This window comes from Callithrix jacchus, chromosome 5 (genome assembly GCF_049354715.1).
Source record: "Callithrix jacchus isolate 240 chromosome 5, calJac240_pri, whole genome shotgun sequence".
Classification (NCBI taxonomy): domain Eukaryota; kingdom Metazoa; phylum Chordata; class Mammalia; order Primates; family Cebidae; genus Callithrix; species Callithrix jacchus.
Genome location: NC_133506.1, coordinates 5,497,507 through 5,515,223, shown reverse-complemented (window position 1 = coordinate 5,515,223; position 17,717 = coordinate 5,497,507). Strand labels below are relative to the sequence as shown.

At 50.5% G+C, this 17,717-nt stretch overlaps 1 protein-coding gene and 1 long non-coding RNA gene across 7 annotated transcripts in view; one reads left to right on the top strand and one right to left on the bottom strand.

The window, feature by feature from the left end:
- ZNF341 (zinc finger protein 341) overlaps positions 1-6,471 on the top strand; it is a 54,791-nt gene extending 48,320 nt beyond the window's left edge. For all 6 annotated transcript variants that reach the window (XM_078371106.1, XM_054255125.2, XM_008995513.5 and 3 more), the window contains 3 exons: positions 2,617-2,728; positions 3,163-3,233; positions 5,208-6,471. In XM_078371106.1, coding sequence (XP_078227232.1) covers positions 2,617-2,728; positions 3,163-3,233; positions 5,208-5,737 — 713 coding nt within the window. In that variant the 3' untranslated portion in view covers positions 5,738-6,471. The remainder of the gene's footprint in view (positions 1-2,616; positions 2,729-3,162; positions 3,234-5,207) is intronic.
- A 281-nt stretch (positions 6,472-6,752) lies between these two features.
- LOC103792774 (uncharacterized) lies at positions 6,753-15,955 on the bottom strand. The gene is made up of 3 exons (XR_008481139.2): positions 15,716-15,955; positions 9,686-9,790; positions 6,753-6,882 (listed from the first exon to the last, which is right to left on the bottom strand). It is a non-coding gene; the product is annotated as an uncharacterized LOC103792774 (long non-coding RNA).
- Between the last annotated feature and the right edge of the window lie 1,762 nt (positions 15,956-17,717).

The window sequence follows — 17,717 nt, the reverse complement described above, 5'->3', positions numbered from 1 at the left end:
CAAAGTACTGGGATTACAGGTATGAACCACCACACTTGGCCTATGTATGGATCCTTAAATTACATTTCAGCTATTAGTTTGCATACACAGTGCTGTGTGGGTCCCTTGGCAAGCTTTTGGGAGTGTATCTGTGGTGTACATTCTTAGGAGGGGAAATGCTAGGTTAAAGTGCACGTGTAATACTGAGTTTTGGTTTGGGATGATGGAAAAAATTCTAGAGACATGGTGGTGATGGTTGCATAATAGTGCAAACGTACTTAGTGCCACTAAACTGTATAATTAAAAGAAGCTTAAGATGGTCAATTTTCTGTTATGTATGTTTCTCCACAATAAAGAAAGAAAAAAAAGTAATGCATTGTAAGTTTGATATTACCAAATTGCTCTTTATGGTTTCAAAAATTATTATTCAAAAGTAATACATGCTGCCAGGCGTGGTGGCTGATACCTGTAATCCCAGCACTTTGGGAGGCCAAGATGGATGGATCACCTGAGGTTAAGGGTTTGAGACTAGCCTTACCAACATGGTGAAACCTCATCTTCTAAAATTACAGAAGTTAGTTGGGCGTGGTAGTGTGCACCTGTGATCCCAGCTACTTGGGAGGCTGAGGCAGGAAAATTGCTTGAACCCAGGAAGAGGAGGTTGCAGTGAGCCAAGATCGAGCCACTGCACTCCAGCCTGGGTGACAAAGTGAGACTCTGTCTCAAAAAAAAAAAAAAAAAAAAAAAAAACCATAAAAGTAATGCATGCTTATTATAACAATGGAAGCAATATAGGAGTACATAAAATGTGAAATTTCCCCAAAGTTGTAGTTGCCACTGACAGTTTGTCTGTCCTCTCTCTCTACCTCCCATCTTTCTCCTTGAGTCTTCAGTTTATATACAGAGACACATGGCTATGGCTTTTGTGGGGTGTATGGGTTGTATTTTTCTTTCTTTTCTTTTCCTTTCTTTCTTTTCCTTCCTTCCTTCCTTCTTTCTTTTTCTTTCTCTCTCTCTCTCTTTCTTTCTCTTCTCTTTTTTGAGCTTCCATATCCTGTAGGGATTATATTTTTTTCTAAGCTGAGATTGTGTTCAGCTGTTCTATTGCTGTCGTTCCCCCCAGCAATCAATATGTCCGGATCCTTTCAGATCAGGAAACAACAGATTGACCTCTTTAATCTTTTTAACGACCACAGAGCATTCCATAGTAGGGACTAGAATTTCCGTATCAACTGGATTGATATTTTTTCAGAAGTACTTTATTCATTCCAGAGGGAGAAGAGAGGAAATAATGGCAGGAAGTCACAGCAGCCCAGAAATGGCCCCTTCCATCCAAAGGCAGGCTGTGACCTCATGGGAACTTTGTAGGCACCTCCCTTGATTTCCTATGGGTTCCTCAGGTCACCCATCAGGCGAGAGCTGCCCCAGGACAGGTTCAACAGCAGGAAGAGCTGGGGTAGCTCAGATGGGCTGAAATCTTAGCTCCTCCAACCACAGGGGTAGCCCCTGAGCCAGTCCCTTCACTTCTCTGAACCTCAGTCTTTTCATCTGTGAAACGGGGATGATGGGAGCACATGCCTCCTGGTTTGTTGGAAGGATTCAGTTAGATAAGGTGTGATTGCTCGTCCTCCAGGGTGGATCTCATCGCCATAAATGCCGTGAGGCCACCTTGCTACTCAGGCCACGCCTCAGTTTCATCCTTGACTCCCCCTGCATCTCTCACAATCACAGCTAATCCAGAGGCAGGGGCTGCTGCCTCTGCCTTCCCGCCATGGCTGTCCTGGACCACTTCCTGGTTACCCTCACCTCCACCCTCACCCCATCAGTCTGCTCTCCTCACGCAGACAGAGGGATCCTGTTAAAAGCTTACATCAAAGCCCTTTCCTTCGCTGCTCAGGCCCTCTGGTGGCTTCTCATCTGGCTCAGAGTAAAAACCAAACCTGGCCGGCAGTGGCTCACGCCTGTAATCCCAGCATTTTGGGAAGCTGAAGTGGGCGGATCACTTGAGGTCAGGAGTTCGAGACCAGCCTGGTCAACATGGTGAAAACCCATCTCTACTAAAAATACCAAAATTAGCTGGGCGTGGTGGCACATGCCTGTAAATCCCATCTCCTTGGGAGCCTGAGGTAGGAAGTTGCAGTGAGCTGAAATCTCACCACTGCACCCCAGCCTGGGTGATAGAGCAAGGTTCTGTCTCAAATTAAAAAAAGCCAAGTCCGTAGCTCAGCCTTCCAGGTCCTCCCAGGTGGGCCTGGCTGCCCCGCTGCCCTCACCTTCTGCCTGGTTCTCTGGCTGCACCAGCCTCCCTGCTGCTCATGAGCACCACCAAATCCACTGTTGCCTCAGGGTCTTTGCACCTGCTTTCTCTGCTGCCTGGACCCTCTCCCAGATCTCCCTGATAACCTCAGGTCTCTCCTCACACATGTCGTCATCAGAGAGGCCCCTCCTGATCATCCTTGTCCCTGGCAAATAGCCCCCTCTTGTCCCTGGCAAAAGAAAGCCACGAAGAATGAGAGAGGCTATTTTCCCCCTGGCCACCTCCCTTCTTGAGGAGACGTTGCCCAGTGGGCACCCTTGTGCTCTGGATTCCAACTCCTTCTGATGGGTGCTGGTGCTCCCTGTCTGTGTCTGCTGCAGGTGAGAAGCCCTACAAATGCTCAGTGTGCGAGTCTGCATTCAACCGCAAGGACAAACTGAAGAGACACATGTTGATCCACGAGCCCTTCAAGAAATACAAATGCCCTTTCTCGTGAGTAGAGACTGCCATGCACGGGGGTAGCTAGCAAGGCACATTCTCCAGCAGGGCTGCTAGGGAGGGTGAGACAGATGGCAGGCCTGAAGTCAGGGTTCTCTTTTTTGTGTGTGTGTGAGACGGAGTCTCACTCTAGGCTGGAGTGCAGTAGCACGATCTCGGCTCACTGCAACCTCTACCGCCTGGGTTCAAGCGATTCTCCTCCCTCAGCCTCCCAAGTACCTGGGATTATAGCCGTCAGCCACCATGCCTGGGCAGGTCTTTCTCCTTTTATCTTGTTCTGGGCCCTACATGCCTCACTCCCCACTTTACCTCCTTGACCAGCCCTTAGGGTGGACAAGAGTGTCCCTCATGTTCAGGGATAGTGGCGGGGCCAGCAAGAGGGTCCTAAGCTTGGTGAACTCCCCCTGACCAGTGACTTTGGGTTTTAGGACGCACACAGGCTGCAGTAAGGAGTTCAACCGACCGGACAAGCTGAAGGCCCACATCCTCTCCCACTCTGGTAAGTGGCTCATGGGCCTGCCAGGAGGGTCTGGTTCAGCTCTAGTTCACTTGGATAGACTCGACAGGAGGAGAAAGAGCAGACATAACCCGTGAGGCTTGATTTCCCTGCCTGGCACATTCAGTTATGTGGGCTATGAGCCAGGCCTGAGTCAGGGACTTTAGGGTGAACAGAGATGAATCAGACATAGTCCCCCAGTCCAAGGAGGAAGCTGACCTGAGCAGAGATGACTCAGTCGGAACGGTGCCCAGTGTGATAGAGGTGTGGACCAGGTGTGGAGGGAATCAGCTGGGTCCAAGACATGGCCAGGAAGCTTCCTTGATGGTAGGGTAGGGCAGGGGTCTCCAAGCCACTCCTCAGTTTCTCAGCAGCTCCTCAGAGCAGCCTGGCTGGCCTTCCACATGCCAGCTGAGGTCGAGAACAAGGTTCTTCAACCCTGGCACCATCGACATTTTGGGCCAGATAAATTTTTTTTGTGTTTGAGACAGAGTCTTGCTTTATTGCCCAGGCTGGAGTGCAGTGGCATGATCTCGGCCCTCCCCAGTTCAAGCAATTCTCCTGCCTCAGCCTCCCTAGTAGCTGGGATTACAGGTGCCCACCACCAGGCCCAGCTAATTTTTGTATTTTAGTAGAAATGGGGTTTCACCCTGCTGGTCAGTCTGGTCTAGAACTCCTGACCTCAAGTGATCTGCCCACCTCAGACTCCCAACGTGCTGAGATTATAGGCATGTGCCGCCGCGCCCGGCCTGGGCCAGATAATTTTGTCCTGTGCCCTGCAGGATGTTTAGCTGCACCCTTGGCCTCTACCCACTGGGTGTCAGTGGCATCCCCCCACAGTTGTGACAACCAAAAATGTCTCTAGGCATTGCTGAGTCCCTGAGAGGTAAAGTCTCCCCTGTTTGAGGAGATTTACAGAAAGGGATCAGTGGCCAAAGAAAGTTTGAAAACTGGGAGAGTAGGTCAAGGACTTGGACACACAGGGCTGGGTTTGAGTCTTGGCGCTGCCGCTTTCCTGCTGGGTAGCCTCAGGCAAGGCACTGCCCCTCTCTGAGCCTCCATTCCAGCGAGGTTGAGGGGGCCAAATGCAGGTGCCCAGCCCAGGGGGAGTGTGGGCTAGAGTTGATTTCATTGTGGACATGGAGGCACCAGTGATTTTTGAGAACCAACCATATGTCAGGCAGAAGGAATCAGAGAGGCAGAATGCCATCCTGCCCTCCTGGGGTGCCTAACATTTAGTGGAAGAGACAGAAAATAACCATTGAACAAATAAACACATAACAGCAAAGTATGCCGAGGGCCAAGATGGAAATAAACAGGGTGCATGTATCAAGGAGGCCCCCTGAGGAGGTGGTATGATGGCTGAGTCCTGAGGGATGAGAAGGGCCAGGAAATAGCTTTCCAGAGTGAGGGAGCATCAAGTACTAGCCTTGAGGCAGGGACAAGGAAAGGTAGGTGGGAGGCCTGGAGCACAGAGAGGAGAGGGAGAGGGGTAGGGGAAGGAACTGAGGGCTGAAGGGGAGGACCAGACAGCCCCAGAGACCATGAGAGGTTGGGGGCCGGTATGTCATGATCATGTGTGTGTTTTGCCGACATCTCCAGCTGCCCTGTGGGGGATGGTCTAGGGGGCTGAATGAGTGGGGCAGAGCAGAGTGGAGATTGCTGCCCTGGTCACCCAGGTGAGAGAGGACCTGGCAGAGCGAGCCAAGGTGCAAGGAATGAGCGGCTGCTCCAGGCAGAGGAAAACCACAGGTGCAGAGCTGCAGAAGCAGGAGCCAGCGTGGCACCTCTGAGGACAGCGGCTGTGGCTGGCACAGAGAGTGGCTGGGAGAAGGCAGATGATGATGGTGGAGAGAGTTGGGGCCAGATCATACAGGCGCTTGTGGGGCAAGAGCCTGGATTTGATTCCCAGTGCAGGGCACTGTTGCGGGGTGAAGGTCTGGATGCTTCTCACTGACTTTCCCTCACCCCCCCCAGGCATGAAGCTCCACAAATGCGCCCTGTGCAGCAAGTCCTTCAGCCGCCGTGCCCACCTCGCTGAGCACCAGCGTGCCCACACGGGCAACTACAAGTTCCGCTGTGCTGGCTGTGCCAAGGGCTTTTCCCGCCCCAAACACCTCAAAGATCACCGCTGTCGTCTTGGCCCCCAAAAGGACAAGGACCTGCAGACCCGGCGTCCCCCCCAGAGGAGGGCAGCCCCCCGCAGTGGCAGCACTGGTGGGCGCAAGGTGGTGACCCCCTTGCCTGACCCGCTGGGGCTGGAGGAGCTGAAGGATGCAGGGGCTGGGCTGGTGCCCGAGGCTGTCCCTGGCAAACCGCCCTTCGCAGAGCCGGACGCGGTGCTGTCCATCGTTGTGGGAGGTGCAGTGGGCGCAGAGCCGGAGCTCGTGGTACCTGGGCATGCTGAGGGGCTGGGCTCCAACCTGGCTCTGGCGGAGCTGCAGGCCGGGGCTGAGGGCCCCTGTGCCATGCTCGCTGTGCCTGTCTACATCCAGGCCTCGGAGTGATGGAGCTGGGGTGTCTGTTTCCTGGGCAGGCCTGTTGCTCCTGTTTGGGTCCAGGCAGACTGGAGATCCTTCCCAGTGGAAGCGAGCCATCAAGACATTGGCAGAAATCCTGCTGAATGTAATTCATAAACCTTGGCCCGTGGCCACCCTCCTGGTCCTTTCTCCTGCAAAGCCCTGGAACATTCAGGGTCGTGGGCAGGGCTGCCCATGTGGATAGGGCTGCCCATGGCAGAGCCGTGGCAGGAGAGAGATGGCTGGAGCCTGAGCAGACTGGGGTCCGGCTGTCAGGCTGGTGATTGGGCCCCCTAGGAGAGAAGACAGGGTGGTCCTGTCCACCCTGCCTCCAGGCTGCCTCCTGGTGGCCTCTAGCCCGATGCTCTTCAGGATGCCTGCCATGGACGGAGTTTAGCTATTGGACCTTTTCACAGACGGTTCCCCATAGCATCCTCAGACAGCTCTGTGATGTAGGCTTTTAGGAGGCACTCAAGTGTCACGGCTAGACTGCAGCTATGAGACAGATCTGGCTTCAAATCCAAGAGTTGCCACACACTTGTTGTGTGACCTTGGGCAAGTCACTTCACCTCTCTGAGCCCCGTGTTCCTCATCTGTACAATGGGGCTTACGATGCTACTACCTCATAGGGTTGTCCTGGGGATCCAGTATGATGAAATGCACCAGGGGCTTGATATGGCACCCGGCACGCAGAAAGTGCTCAATAAATGTTTTTGTTGTAACATGTGTCCAGGTGGCTTGGGCCAAGCTGTGGCAGTTTCCTTCTTTGCCCCTAGGTGGCAGCACTCCTCTCTGAAGCTTGTGGTGGCTGTGGGGTCCCGAGCGGTCACACGGGGGAGTGATGGAGAGATGATAAGGGAAGCAAGGCCGGCGTGGCAGCTTATGCCTGTTATCCCAGCCCTTTGGAAGGCCGAGGCAGTTGGATCACCTGAGGTCAGGAGTTCGAGACCAGCCTGGCCAATATGGTGAAATCCCATCTTGACTAAAAATACAAAGATTAGCCAAGCGTGGTGGCATGCACCTGTAATTCCAGTTACTTGGGAGGCTGAGGCAGGTGAATCACTTGAATCCAGGAGGCAGAGGTTGCAGTGAGCTGAGATTGCATCACTGCATTCCAGCCTGTGAGATCCTGTCTAAAAAAAAAAAAAAATTAGCTGGACATGGTGGCGGGTGCGGGAGGGCTGACGTGGGAGGATTACTTGAGCCCAGGAAGTTGAGGCTACTGTGAGCTGAGATTGCACCACTGCACTCCAGCCTGGGCAACTGAGCAAGACCCAGTCTCAAAGATATTAAAAAAAAGGAAATTCGGAACACCCATTCACAGAACACAGTCCAGGACAGCACCCCATGGGGGATGGGTTTGTATTCACTTGTGGGAATTCAGGACTGCTAGCCACCTCTAAACCCGTTGTAATCATGCGCAGAAATCCCTCTCACATGGGCTTCTGGAGGCCGTCAATATCCTCACGTCCAGTGCTCCCTCCTCCCGCTCAGTGGGGTCCTGGTGGGAGGCCTACCTGGCTCATGAGGAGGCGAGAAGGAAAAAGAGGCCTTGACCAGTGTCTTCCTGTTTATCCTCACAGCCACCCTTCTGGGCTGTTGGACTCCATTGGATGACTGAATTGTTTTGAAGGCTGGCAGGTCCCTGAGGCCTCTGTGTTGGGACTCAGGGCTGGAGCTCAGAGCCAGGCCTGGCTTCCCACGTCCTCAGGAAGGGTGTGACATGGTAGGAGGGGCAGAGTTGGTGGGGGTGAGGTGTGTAAGTATACCCGCCTGGACAAAGGTCAAAGGGCGATTGGTGGTGACAGGAAGGGGATGCTGCTGGAGCTGGGCTTTGGCCCGGAGTATGGCCTTGGCCTGGAGAGCTTGGTGGGTGGATCGATAGAGGAAGGTGTGCTGGGTGAAAGCAGGGCATGAACGAACAGCTTGAGGTGGGACGTGCGGGGCCTGCTATGTTCTGAGGCTGGTGGATGTTCCAGCATGACCGGAGGTCTCAGAGGTCTCAGGGGGTCATGATCAGGGCTGATGCTTCCAGCTTTTCCACATGAGGGACACTGTGCCAGGCTGTTTACAGTCACATTGCCTCAGCCTGTCATGTGAGTGCTGTTACTTTCTGTATTTTACAGCTAAGAATCTCAGGCCCAGAGGGTCAAACTTCCTCACCCAGGCTCACACAGCCAGGAATGTTGCGGAGCTGGGATTCAAGCTGGGGCAGCCTGCCTCCATGGGTTCTTAGCCACTTTCCGCTATTGAAGTATGGGTTGATGAATCAGAGAGGGCCTTAGATGCAGGTTAAGGAATCTGCACTTTATTCACCACATAATGAAGAATCCATGGGAGACAGTGAGCACTTAAAAAAATTGTAACAATGGCGTTCAAGGAAACGTTAAAAACATCATCTTCTTCCTAATGTCAGTGTACACAGGCCTACACACCTACTGGTAAGCATGAGAAGCAACATTTATTTATTTATTATTACTGGAGTACAATGGCACGATCTCAGCTCACTGCAACCTCTGCCTCCTGAGTTCAAGCGATTCTCCTGCTTCAGCCTCCTGAGTAGCTGAGATTACAGGTATGTGCCACTATACCCCACTAATTTTTGTATTTTTAGTAGAGATGGCATTTCGCCATGTTAGCCAGGCTGGTCTCAAACTCCTGACCTCAGGTGATCTGCCTGCTTCGGCCTCCCAAAGTGCTGGGATTACAGGTGTGAGCCACTGTGCCCGGCCGAGAAGTAATATTTATTAGTTATTGAGTGCCTGGCACCATCCCAAGCACTTCAATATATGCCCTACTTTTCATCCCATCTTGCAGCTGAGATGAGGCAACAGGCACATTAAGGTGAAGCAGCCCAAAGTCACACAGCAGGGAAATGGCAGAGCCAGGCCACAGAGCCAGATCACAGACAAGGAGTACATACCTACATCAGCTATAACTTTTCTTGTTTTGTTTTTTTGAGATGGGAGTCTTGCTCTGTAGCTCAGGCTGGAGTGCAGTGGCACGATTTCGGCTCACTGCAACCTTCACCTCCCAGGTCCTAGTTCAAGCAATTCTCCTGCCTCAGCCTCCTGAGTAGCTGGGATTACAGGAATGCGCCACCATGCCCAGCTAATTTTTGGATTTTTAGTAGAGACGCGGTTTCACCATCTTGGCCAGGCTGGTCTGGAACTCCTGACCTCCTGATCTGCCTCCCTTGGCCTCCTAAAGTGCTGGGATTACAGGCATGAGCCACCACGCCCAGCCAGCTATAATGTTTAACTGAAAGTTGGTGACAGCTGCTCCAGGACCCAGGGTGCGCCATTGAACCCCAAGATGCTGGATAGAGTGGAGCATAAAAAGGGGCTGGCCTAGGCATCCAGGCTTCCACTCCACCCCGAGAAAGATCACAGTCTTTGACTGGGCACAGTGACTCACGCCTGTAATCCCAGCACTTTGGGAGGTGAGGGCTGGCAGATCACCTGAGGCCAGGAGTTTGAGACCAGCCTGGCCAACATGGCGAAATCCCATCTCTACTAAAAATACAAAATTAGCCATTCGTGGTGGTGTATGCCTGTAATCCCAGCTACTCTGGAAGCTGAGGCAGGAGGATCTCTTGAACTCGAGAGACGGAAGTTCTGTGAGCTGAGATCGTACCACTGCACTCCAGCCTGGGTGACAGAGTAAACTCCTGGACAGACAAAGAGCAAAGAGTTTACTCTGTAAGACTCCAAGAGTAACTGTCTCACACACACACACACACACACACACACACACACACGCAAGACTCTGTCTCAAAAACAAACAAACGAACAAAGAAAGATTACAGTCTTTGGTGTCAAGCAGAGCTGGGTTTGAATTTGGCTCTGCCCTTCCTGGCTGTGTGACTATGGCAAGTCACTTCACCTCTCTGAACCTCGATTTCCTCATGTCAGTGCAGGGAATAATAGTACCTACCTGGTGAGGTTGCTGTCACAGTTCAGGGAAAGAATTCAGGTAAAGCAGAGATCACAAATTGGCTGCTCATGGCAGCTCCAGAAGACAGTTTGGCATCCTCAGTGTCTGAAAAAGTGAGCCAACATTTAAAAATAAATCTAAAATATACTGCAGTGGTGAAATGTGAGATGCTACATGTCAGGAACGAGACAAGGATGGCTGCTATTAGGACTCAAACTTTACATTAGTGGCCTGGCCAGAGTAATAGAGCAAGAAAAAGAAAGAAATAGTATCAGGATTGGAAGGGCTGAAATAATAGCAAGATCAGTCTATACAAATCTACTATGCTCCTCTACTCCAGAAGCAATTAGAAAATGTAAACATCAGGACATTTGGCTGGGCGTGATGGCTCACACCTGTAATCCCAGCACTTTCAGAGGCCAAGACAGGCAGATCACTTGAGCTCAGGAGTTTCAGATCAGCCTGGGCCACATGGAGAAACCCCTTCTGTACAAAAAATCCAGAAATTAGCCGGGCGTGGTGGCACACACCTATAGTCCCAGCCACTCGGGAGGCTGGGGTGGGATGATTGCTTGAGCCTGGGAGGTGGAGGTTGCAGTGAACCAAGATTGTGTCACTGCACTCTAGCCTGTGTGACCCTGAGACCCTTTCTCAAAATAAAATAAGGCTGGGCGTGGTGGCTCATGCTTGTCATCCTAGCACTTTGGGAGGCCGAGGCGGGTGGGTCACCTGAGGTCAGGAGTTCAAGACCAGCCTGGCCAACATGGTGAAAGCCCATCTCTACTAAAAATACAAAAATTAGCTGGGCATGGTGGTGGGCAGCTGTAATGCCAGCTACTTGGGAGGCTGAGGCAGGAGAATCCGGAAGTAGAGATTACAGTGAGCCGAGATTGTGCCATTACACTCCAGCCCAGGCAACAAGAGTGAAACTGTGTCTCAGGAAATAAATAAATAAATAAATTTGAAAGTAAAAATTGGGACATTTCACATACAAATCTGGTTTTCTGACCTCTACTGAAAATCAGGGTGTCTGGCACTGGAGGGCCAATCAGGTGAGGCTGGCTAGCTGGCCCTTCAGATGGACATGTGTGCTGCAATATCAAGGAGGTGGCCACAGTCCCTGCCATTCCCTGCCAACTCCTCTATATTGCAGCTGAATGTCACTTGCTATTTACTGTACTTATTTTATTTTAGAGTAGAGAAATATTTCTAAGTTCTCATGTCTCTTAAAAGTAGGAAAACAAGGCTGGTGTGGTGGCTCACGTCTGTAATCCCAGCACTTTGGGAAGCCAAGGAAAGACTGCTTGAGCCCAGGAGTTCAAGACCAGCCTGGGCAACATAGTGAGACCCCGTCTCCACAAACAATTAAAAAGATTAGCCGGGCATGGTGGTGTTTGCCTCACGAGGCTGAGGTGGGAGGTCGCTAAAACCTGGGAGATGGAGGCTTTGGTGAGTTGTGATGGCCTCAGTGCACTCCAGCCTGGGTGACAGAGCAAGACCATGTCTCAGAAAAAAAAAAAAAAAGAAAGAAAAGGAAAAAGAAAAAAGAGTAGAAAACAGGAGGGCCAGAAAGGCCACATGATTTTTCATGTTTCTTGCTGTTTACTCACCCATGTCACTGTCTGGACTTTGGGAGTATGTGGCTTGAGGAACCCCATCAAGCCTACTTCCCTTCCTCCCTTCCCCCTTCTAGTCCCCTCTCTGCCTCTAAGGTAGCTAGCCTCGGTTTCTCTATCAGCAAATGTGGGCGGTTGTGTCATGACTAGCTTTATTGAGTGACTACTTAGTGCCAAGTCTGTGCTGTGTGGTTTAATACATGTCACTGCATCCTCATGACACTCCGTGGAATGCAAGCACGCTGTCTTACCATGCCTGATTTACAGATGGGGGATCCGAGGCTCAGAGAGGTGTAGCAACCCGACCAAGGACTCCCAGCCAGAATGTGTAGAGGTAGGCTTAAACCTTAGGACTGACTGACTGCAAAATTTATGTTAGGCTTTAGAATTTCTAAAGCTCTCGCCAGTTCTGATAGGCTGGAGTTTTATTTGGAACCTCTTTAGGCTCAACGACTCCTCACTTCCTCAGCCACCACCACCCTGGTCCAGGCTGCCGGCCTCTCTTGCATGGACTCCTGTATTTATTGGGTCCCTCTGGTGTCTTTGCTTTGTTTCTTTACCTATCATGATCCATTATCTTGATACCAGCCCAAAGTATCTTTCTAGAGCCTGAATCAGACTATGTCACTTTTCCTGTTTAAAACTCTCCAGTGGGCCCGGCGCGGTGACTCATGCCTGTAATCCCAGCACTTTGGGAGGCCAAGGCAGGCGGATCACCTGAGGTCGGGAGTTCGAGACCAGCCTGACCAAAATGGAGAAACCCTGTCTCTCCTGAAAATAACAAAATCAGCCGGGCACGGTGGCGCATGCCTATAATCCTAGCCACTTGGGAAGCTGAGGCAGGAGAATCGCTTGAACCCGGGAGGTGGCGGTTCCGGTGAGCTGAGATTGTGCCATTGCACTCCAGCCTGGGCAACAAGAGCGAAATTCTACCTCAAAAAAAAAAAAAAGGGGGGGGGCGGTGGAGTGTGTGGACGGGTGAGCCACCCGGAGCGTTCCATCCTGCCTCCTCCTCCACCCTTTAAAAAAATAAACAAGGCCGGGCGCGGTGGCTCAAGCCTGTAATCCCAGCACTTTGGGAGGCCGAGGCGGGTGGATCACGAGGTCAAGAGATCGAGACCATCCTGGTCAACATGGTGAAACCCCGTCTCTACTAAAAATACAAAAAATTAGCTGGGCATGGTGGCGCGTGCCTGTAATCCCAGCTACTCAGGAGGCTGAGGCAGGAGAATTGCCTGAACCCAGGAGGCGGAGGTTGCGGTGAGCCGAGATCGCGCCATTGCACTCCAGCCTGGGTGACAAGAGTGAAACTCTGTCTCAAAAAAAAAAAAAAAAAAAAAAAAAACTCTCCAGTGGGCCGGGCATGGTGGCTTACACCTGATATCCTAGCCCTTTGGGAGGCTGAGGTAGGCAGATCACTTAAGCCCAGGAGTTCGGGGCCAGCCTGGCCAACATAGTGAAATTCCGTGTTTATTAAAAAATGCAAAAAATTAACTGGACGGGGTGATATGTGCCTGTAATCCCAGCTACTCAGGAGGCTGAGGCAGGAGAATCACTTGAACCTGGGAGGCGGAGGTTGCAGTGAGCTGAGATGGTGCCACTGCACTCCAGTCTGGGTGACAGAGCGAGACTCTATCTCCAAAAAATAAATAAATAAGTAAAACCCTCCAGTGGCTTCTGATCTGTCCCAGAATGGAAGCCTGTGTTTTCCCCGGGAATTTCAAGGCTCTGTGTGATGTGGCCCCTACCTAACTCTTCAGCCTGGCCTCCCACCACTCTCCTTCTTTCCCTCCACTCCAGCCACATCTGCCTTCTTGCTGCTCCTCCACCGTGTACGCTAATTCCTGCCTCCAAACCTTCCCACTTGCTATTCCCTCCACCTAGAATGAGCTTTCCCCAGATTTTCACAAGGCGGGCTCCCTCCTCCTATTCGCCTCTGTCCAAAACTCATTTCCAGCCAGGCGTAGTGTAATTACGGGCTCCCACCTGTAATCCCAGCACTGTGGGAGGCCAAGGTGGGCGGATCACTTGAGATCAGGAATTCGAGACCAACCTGGCCAACGTGGAGAAACCCTGTCTCTACTAAAAAACACAAAAGTTATCAGGGTGTGGTGGTGTGCGCCTGTAATCCCAACTACTCGGGAGGCTGAGGCTGGAGAATCACTTGAACCCGGGAGGTAGAGATTGCAGTGAGCCAATATCATGCCACTGCACTCCAGCCTGGGCGATGGAGTAAGACTCAAAACAAAAACAAGCCTCATTTCCTCTGAGAGGTTTTCCTTGGCCAGTCTGTCTATGTTAGATTCTTTATCCTATTTTATTTTTATTCATCACCCTTGCCATTATATTAGACATTTGTGTATTGTCTGCTGTCCTCATTAGAAACGAAAGGTCCACAAAGGCATCGACTTTTGTCTGTTTTGTTCCTGATACGTCTGCAGTGCTTAGACCTTCCCAAGAATTGTTTGATCAGTATTTGTCGAATGAATGAAAAACAGCATTTTGAAAGAACAAGACCCACTTTACCCACCCCCTCCTCTCACCCCAGGGAGGCTGAGGGAGAATCTGTCATGTAGCCTGAGATACGACCGATCCAGGGTCCTGGGAACTAATGTCTGGTATAAAAGGATATCTCCCTTTGTTCAAAGAGGGAGCAGAGAATATCTGGGCCAAATGACTAAGGCAGGTGGCTTGGAAGTCTTGGTTGACAGAGCAGGTGTCCCTGTGGCCCAGGAGAACTGGTTGGACTAGTTTTGTCTCCCTTGGGGAGGTGGCAGCTAGTGGGGCTCCCAAACCCCAAGGCTGCCAGCAAGTGACCTCCCCACACACGAGGCTTTCAGAGCCTGAAGGGTGGTGATCAGGGAGGTGAGCAGGATCCTTCTAAGGTATGGGGGTGACCTCTTACTAGCTCAGGGTGCCTTGGGTAGACTTAGGCACAGAACCCTGAGGCAGGAGGCCAAGGCCCAACTTCAGGGCCTTGGGTCCTTTGAAGAACCACAGGGAATAAAGTGAAGCCCTGGGAGGGAGAAGGTCTTATCCAAAATCTCATCAAGGCAAGGCTGCTTCCCAGGTCACTTCTATCTCAGTCCACTTATTTATTCATTCAACAAATATTTATTGAGTACCTACTATGTGCCAGGCATAGTTCTTTTTTTTTTTCTTTTTGAGGTGGAGTCTCCCTCTGTTGCCCAGGCTAGAGTTCAGTGGCGCCATCTTGGCTAACTGCAACCTCCACCTTCCGGGTTCAAGCAATTCTCTGCCTCAGCCTCCTGAGTAGTTGGGATTACAGGTGCCCACCACCATGCCCGGCTAATTGTTGCATTTTTAGTAGAGATGGGGTTTCACCATCTTGGCCAGGCTGGTTTTGAACTCCTGACCTCGTGATCTACCTGCCTTGGCCACCCGAAGTGCTGGGATTACAGTCGTGAGGCACTGTGCCGGGTCAATAGTTCTTTGATGATACGTCATCATTGATGATACATAGTGAGCAAAACAATGATTTGTGGAGATCCTTTGTGGAGGAAGCAGATGATAAACTACAAAGTAGATAAGTAAGTTGCAAATGTTAGGAGGTGCTGGGTACTACAGACAAGGAAAAAAGTAGAGGCGAGGAGAGGTTTTGAGAGTTTGGGGGGTGCTGGTGTTTGAGGAACAGCAGAGAGGCCAGTGTGGCTGGAGTGAGGCACTGGAAAGGAGGAGGGCGAGGAGGTGACGGGAAAACATGACATCATGTAGGGACTTGAGGGGCGTTGAAAGGACTTTGGATTTTACTTGAGGGACATGGAGAGCCATTGGAGGGTTCTGAGCTTTCAGTGACTGAATCTGACATACATACATACGTCCGATGTCAAAACATATATATATATGTCAGATGTCAAAAAAAAAATATATATATATATTTATTTATATATATATATATAAATAAATATATATATATATATATATATATAATATATATATATATTTTTTTTTCCTTAGACAGAGTCTCTCTCTGTCACCCAGGCTGGAGTGCAGTGGCGTGATCTCGGCTCACTGCAACCTCCACCTCCCAGGTTCAAGCGATTCTCATGCCTCTGCCTCCTGAGACTACAGGCGTGCCACCACACCTGGCTAATTTTTGTATTTTTAGGGATGGGGGATCATCGTGTTACCCAGGCTGGTCTTGAACTCCTGGCCTCAAGTGATCTGCCTGCCTCAGCCTCCCAAAGTGTTGGGATTACGGGCTTGAGCCCCTGCACCTGACCACACACATATTTTTTTAAAGGACACCTCTGCTTACCATGCAAAGAATGAGCTGGAAGGAGTAAAGATGGAGACAAGAAGGCCAGTGAGGAAAGGTATTAGGTTCTTCCTGCTTCTGTAATAAAGAACCAGAAACTTAGTGGCTTAAAGCAACACAGATTTGTTATCTTACCACTCTGGAGGTCAGAAGTCTGCTATGGTTCTCAGTGGACTACACTCAAGAGGTTGGAAGGGCTGTGTCCTTCTGGAAGCTCTAGAAGAGAATCTGTTCCATTGTCTTTCCTGGTTTCTAGAAGCCACCTGCATTCCTTGGCTTGTGGCCCCTTTCTCCATTCAAAGCCAGAAGGGTAGCATTCTGCAGTCTCTGACTTTGAAACCTCTTGCTTCTGTTTTGTGATTACATTGATGCCAGCTGGAAAATCCAGAATAATTATTTCAAGATCCCGAACACTTCTGCAAGGTCCATTTAAGGTGACATTCTGGGGGTGAGGACATGGACATCTTTGGAGGACCATTATCCTGTCCACCAGGAGGCTACTGTAGTACTGCAGGCAAGAGATGATGGTGACTTGGGCCAGAGTGACAGCAATGAAGGTGGTAAGAAATGATAGGGTTCTGGATATATTTTGAAGGTCGAGCCAACAGGATATTCTAAGGGATTGGATATGGACTTTTCCTTCCTTGTGCAGGGAGACTTCCAGTCTACCTATGCCTTGGGCCTGGGTGAGGATGTGGGTTTCTCTGGGGTAAAGTCCCGGGGGTCACAGTCATTTACTGGAGCCGGTGTGGCCCTCTAGGGCCTGCTGCGTGGCCTGCTTATGGGTATGAAGTAGGCCTTGTAACCCACCATCAGCACACGTGTAGGGTCCTTTCTCATCAACAATCTTACCCGTCTCCTCCTCACTCCTTACTTAACCCCTCAAGTTCTGCTGGGCCAGGTATTTCCTGCCCCTATCGCTATCTTTGCCCCACTCCCCTGGGAGATCAGACCAGCTCCCAGGCCTACCACACTTTATTTATTTACTTGTTTGCATGTGTGAGTGTCTCTCTGTTCATTCATTCATTCATTCATTTGCACGTAGGCAGAATAGTACAGTGGCAAAAGCGGTTGCCTTTACAGTAAGAATCCCAGCTCTGCCTCCTACAAGCTGTATGATCTTGGGCAAGCTGTCCAACCTCTGTTTCTCTAGCAGCTGATGTATAAAATGGAAGCAATAAAGCCTGCCTCATGTGGTTGTTGTGTAGGCTAAATGAGGTAATCACATAAAAGCCTTGGCTCAGTGTCTGGCTTAGCATAACGTGCTGACAAAAGATTATCTGTTACTTTCTCACGGTTCGGGTGCCAACCAGACCACTCAATAATGGTGTGATCTTGAGCAAGTTATTCAACCTCTCCAAGCTTCTGTTTCCTTAGCAGTAATCTGTACCTGCCTCATAGAACTGTAGTGGGATGATTAGATGAGACAATCTGGCTGAGTGTGATGGCTCACACCTGTAATCTCAACACTTTGGGAGGCTGAGGTGGGCGAATCACCTGAGGTCAGGAGTTCGAGACCACTCTGGCCAACATAGTAAAAATGCAAAAATTAGCCAGGTGTGGTGGCAGTGCCTGTACTCTCAGCTCCTCAGGAGGCTGAGGCAGGAGAATGGCTTGAACCTGGGAGGTGGAGGTTGCAGTGAGCCAAAACTATGCCACTGCACTTGAGCCTGGGCAGCAGAGTGAGACTCCGTCTCCAAAGAAAAAAGAAATTAACATTTTAACCAAAGTATACAATTCAGCATTTTTAAATATATTCACAATATTGTGTAACCATCACCACAATCTAGTTACATAACATTTTCATCATCCCCAAAAGAAACCATGAACCATTAGGCAGCCATTCTCCTTTTATCCTCCTCTAGACGCTGGCAACCACTAATCTGTTTTCTATCTCTATGGATTTGACTATTTTGGATATTTCATATAGGGTCAGCCTGGGAGACAGGGTCTCACTTTGTCACCCTAGAGTGGAATGACGAAATCACAGCTCACTGCAGCCTTGAATTCCTAGGCTCAAGTGATCCTTCCACCTCAGCCTCCTGAGTAACTGACACTACAGGCACACACCACCGTGCCTGGCTAATTTTGTTTATTATTATTATGTTTTTTGGAGAGCTGGGGTCTGACTATGTTA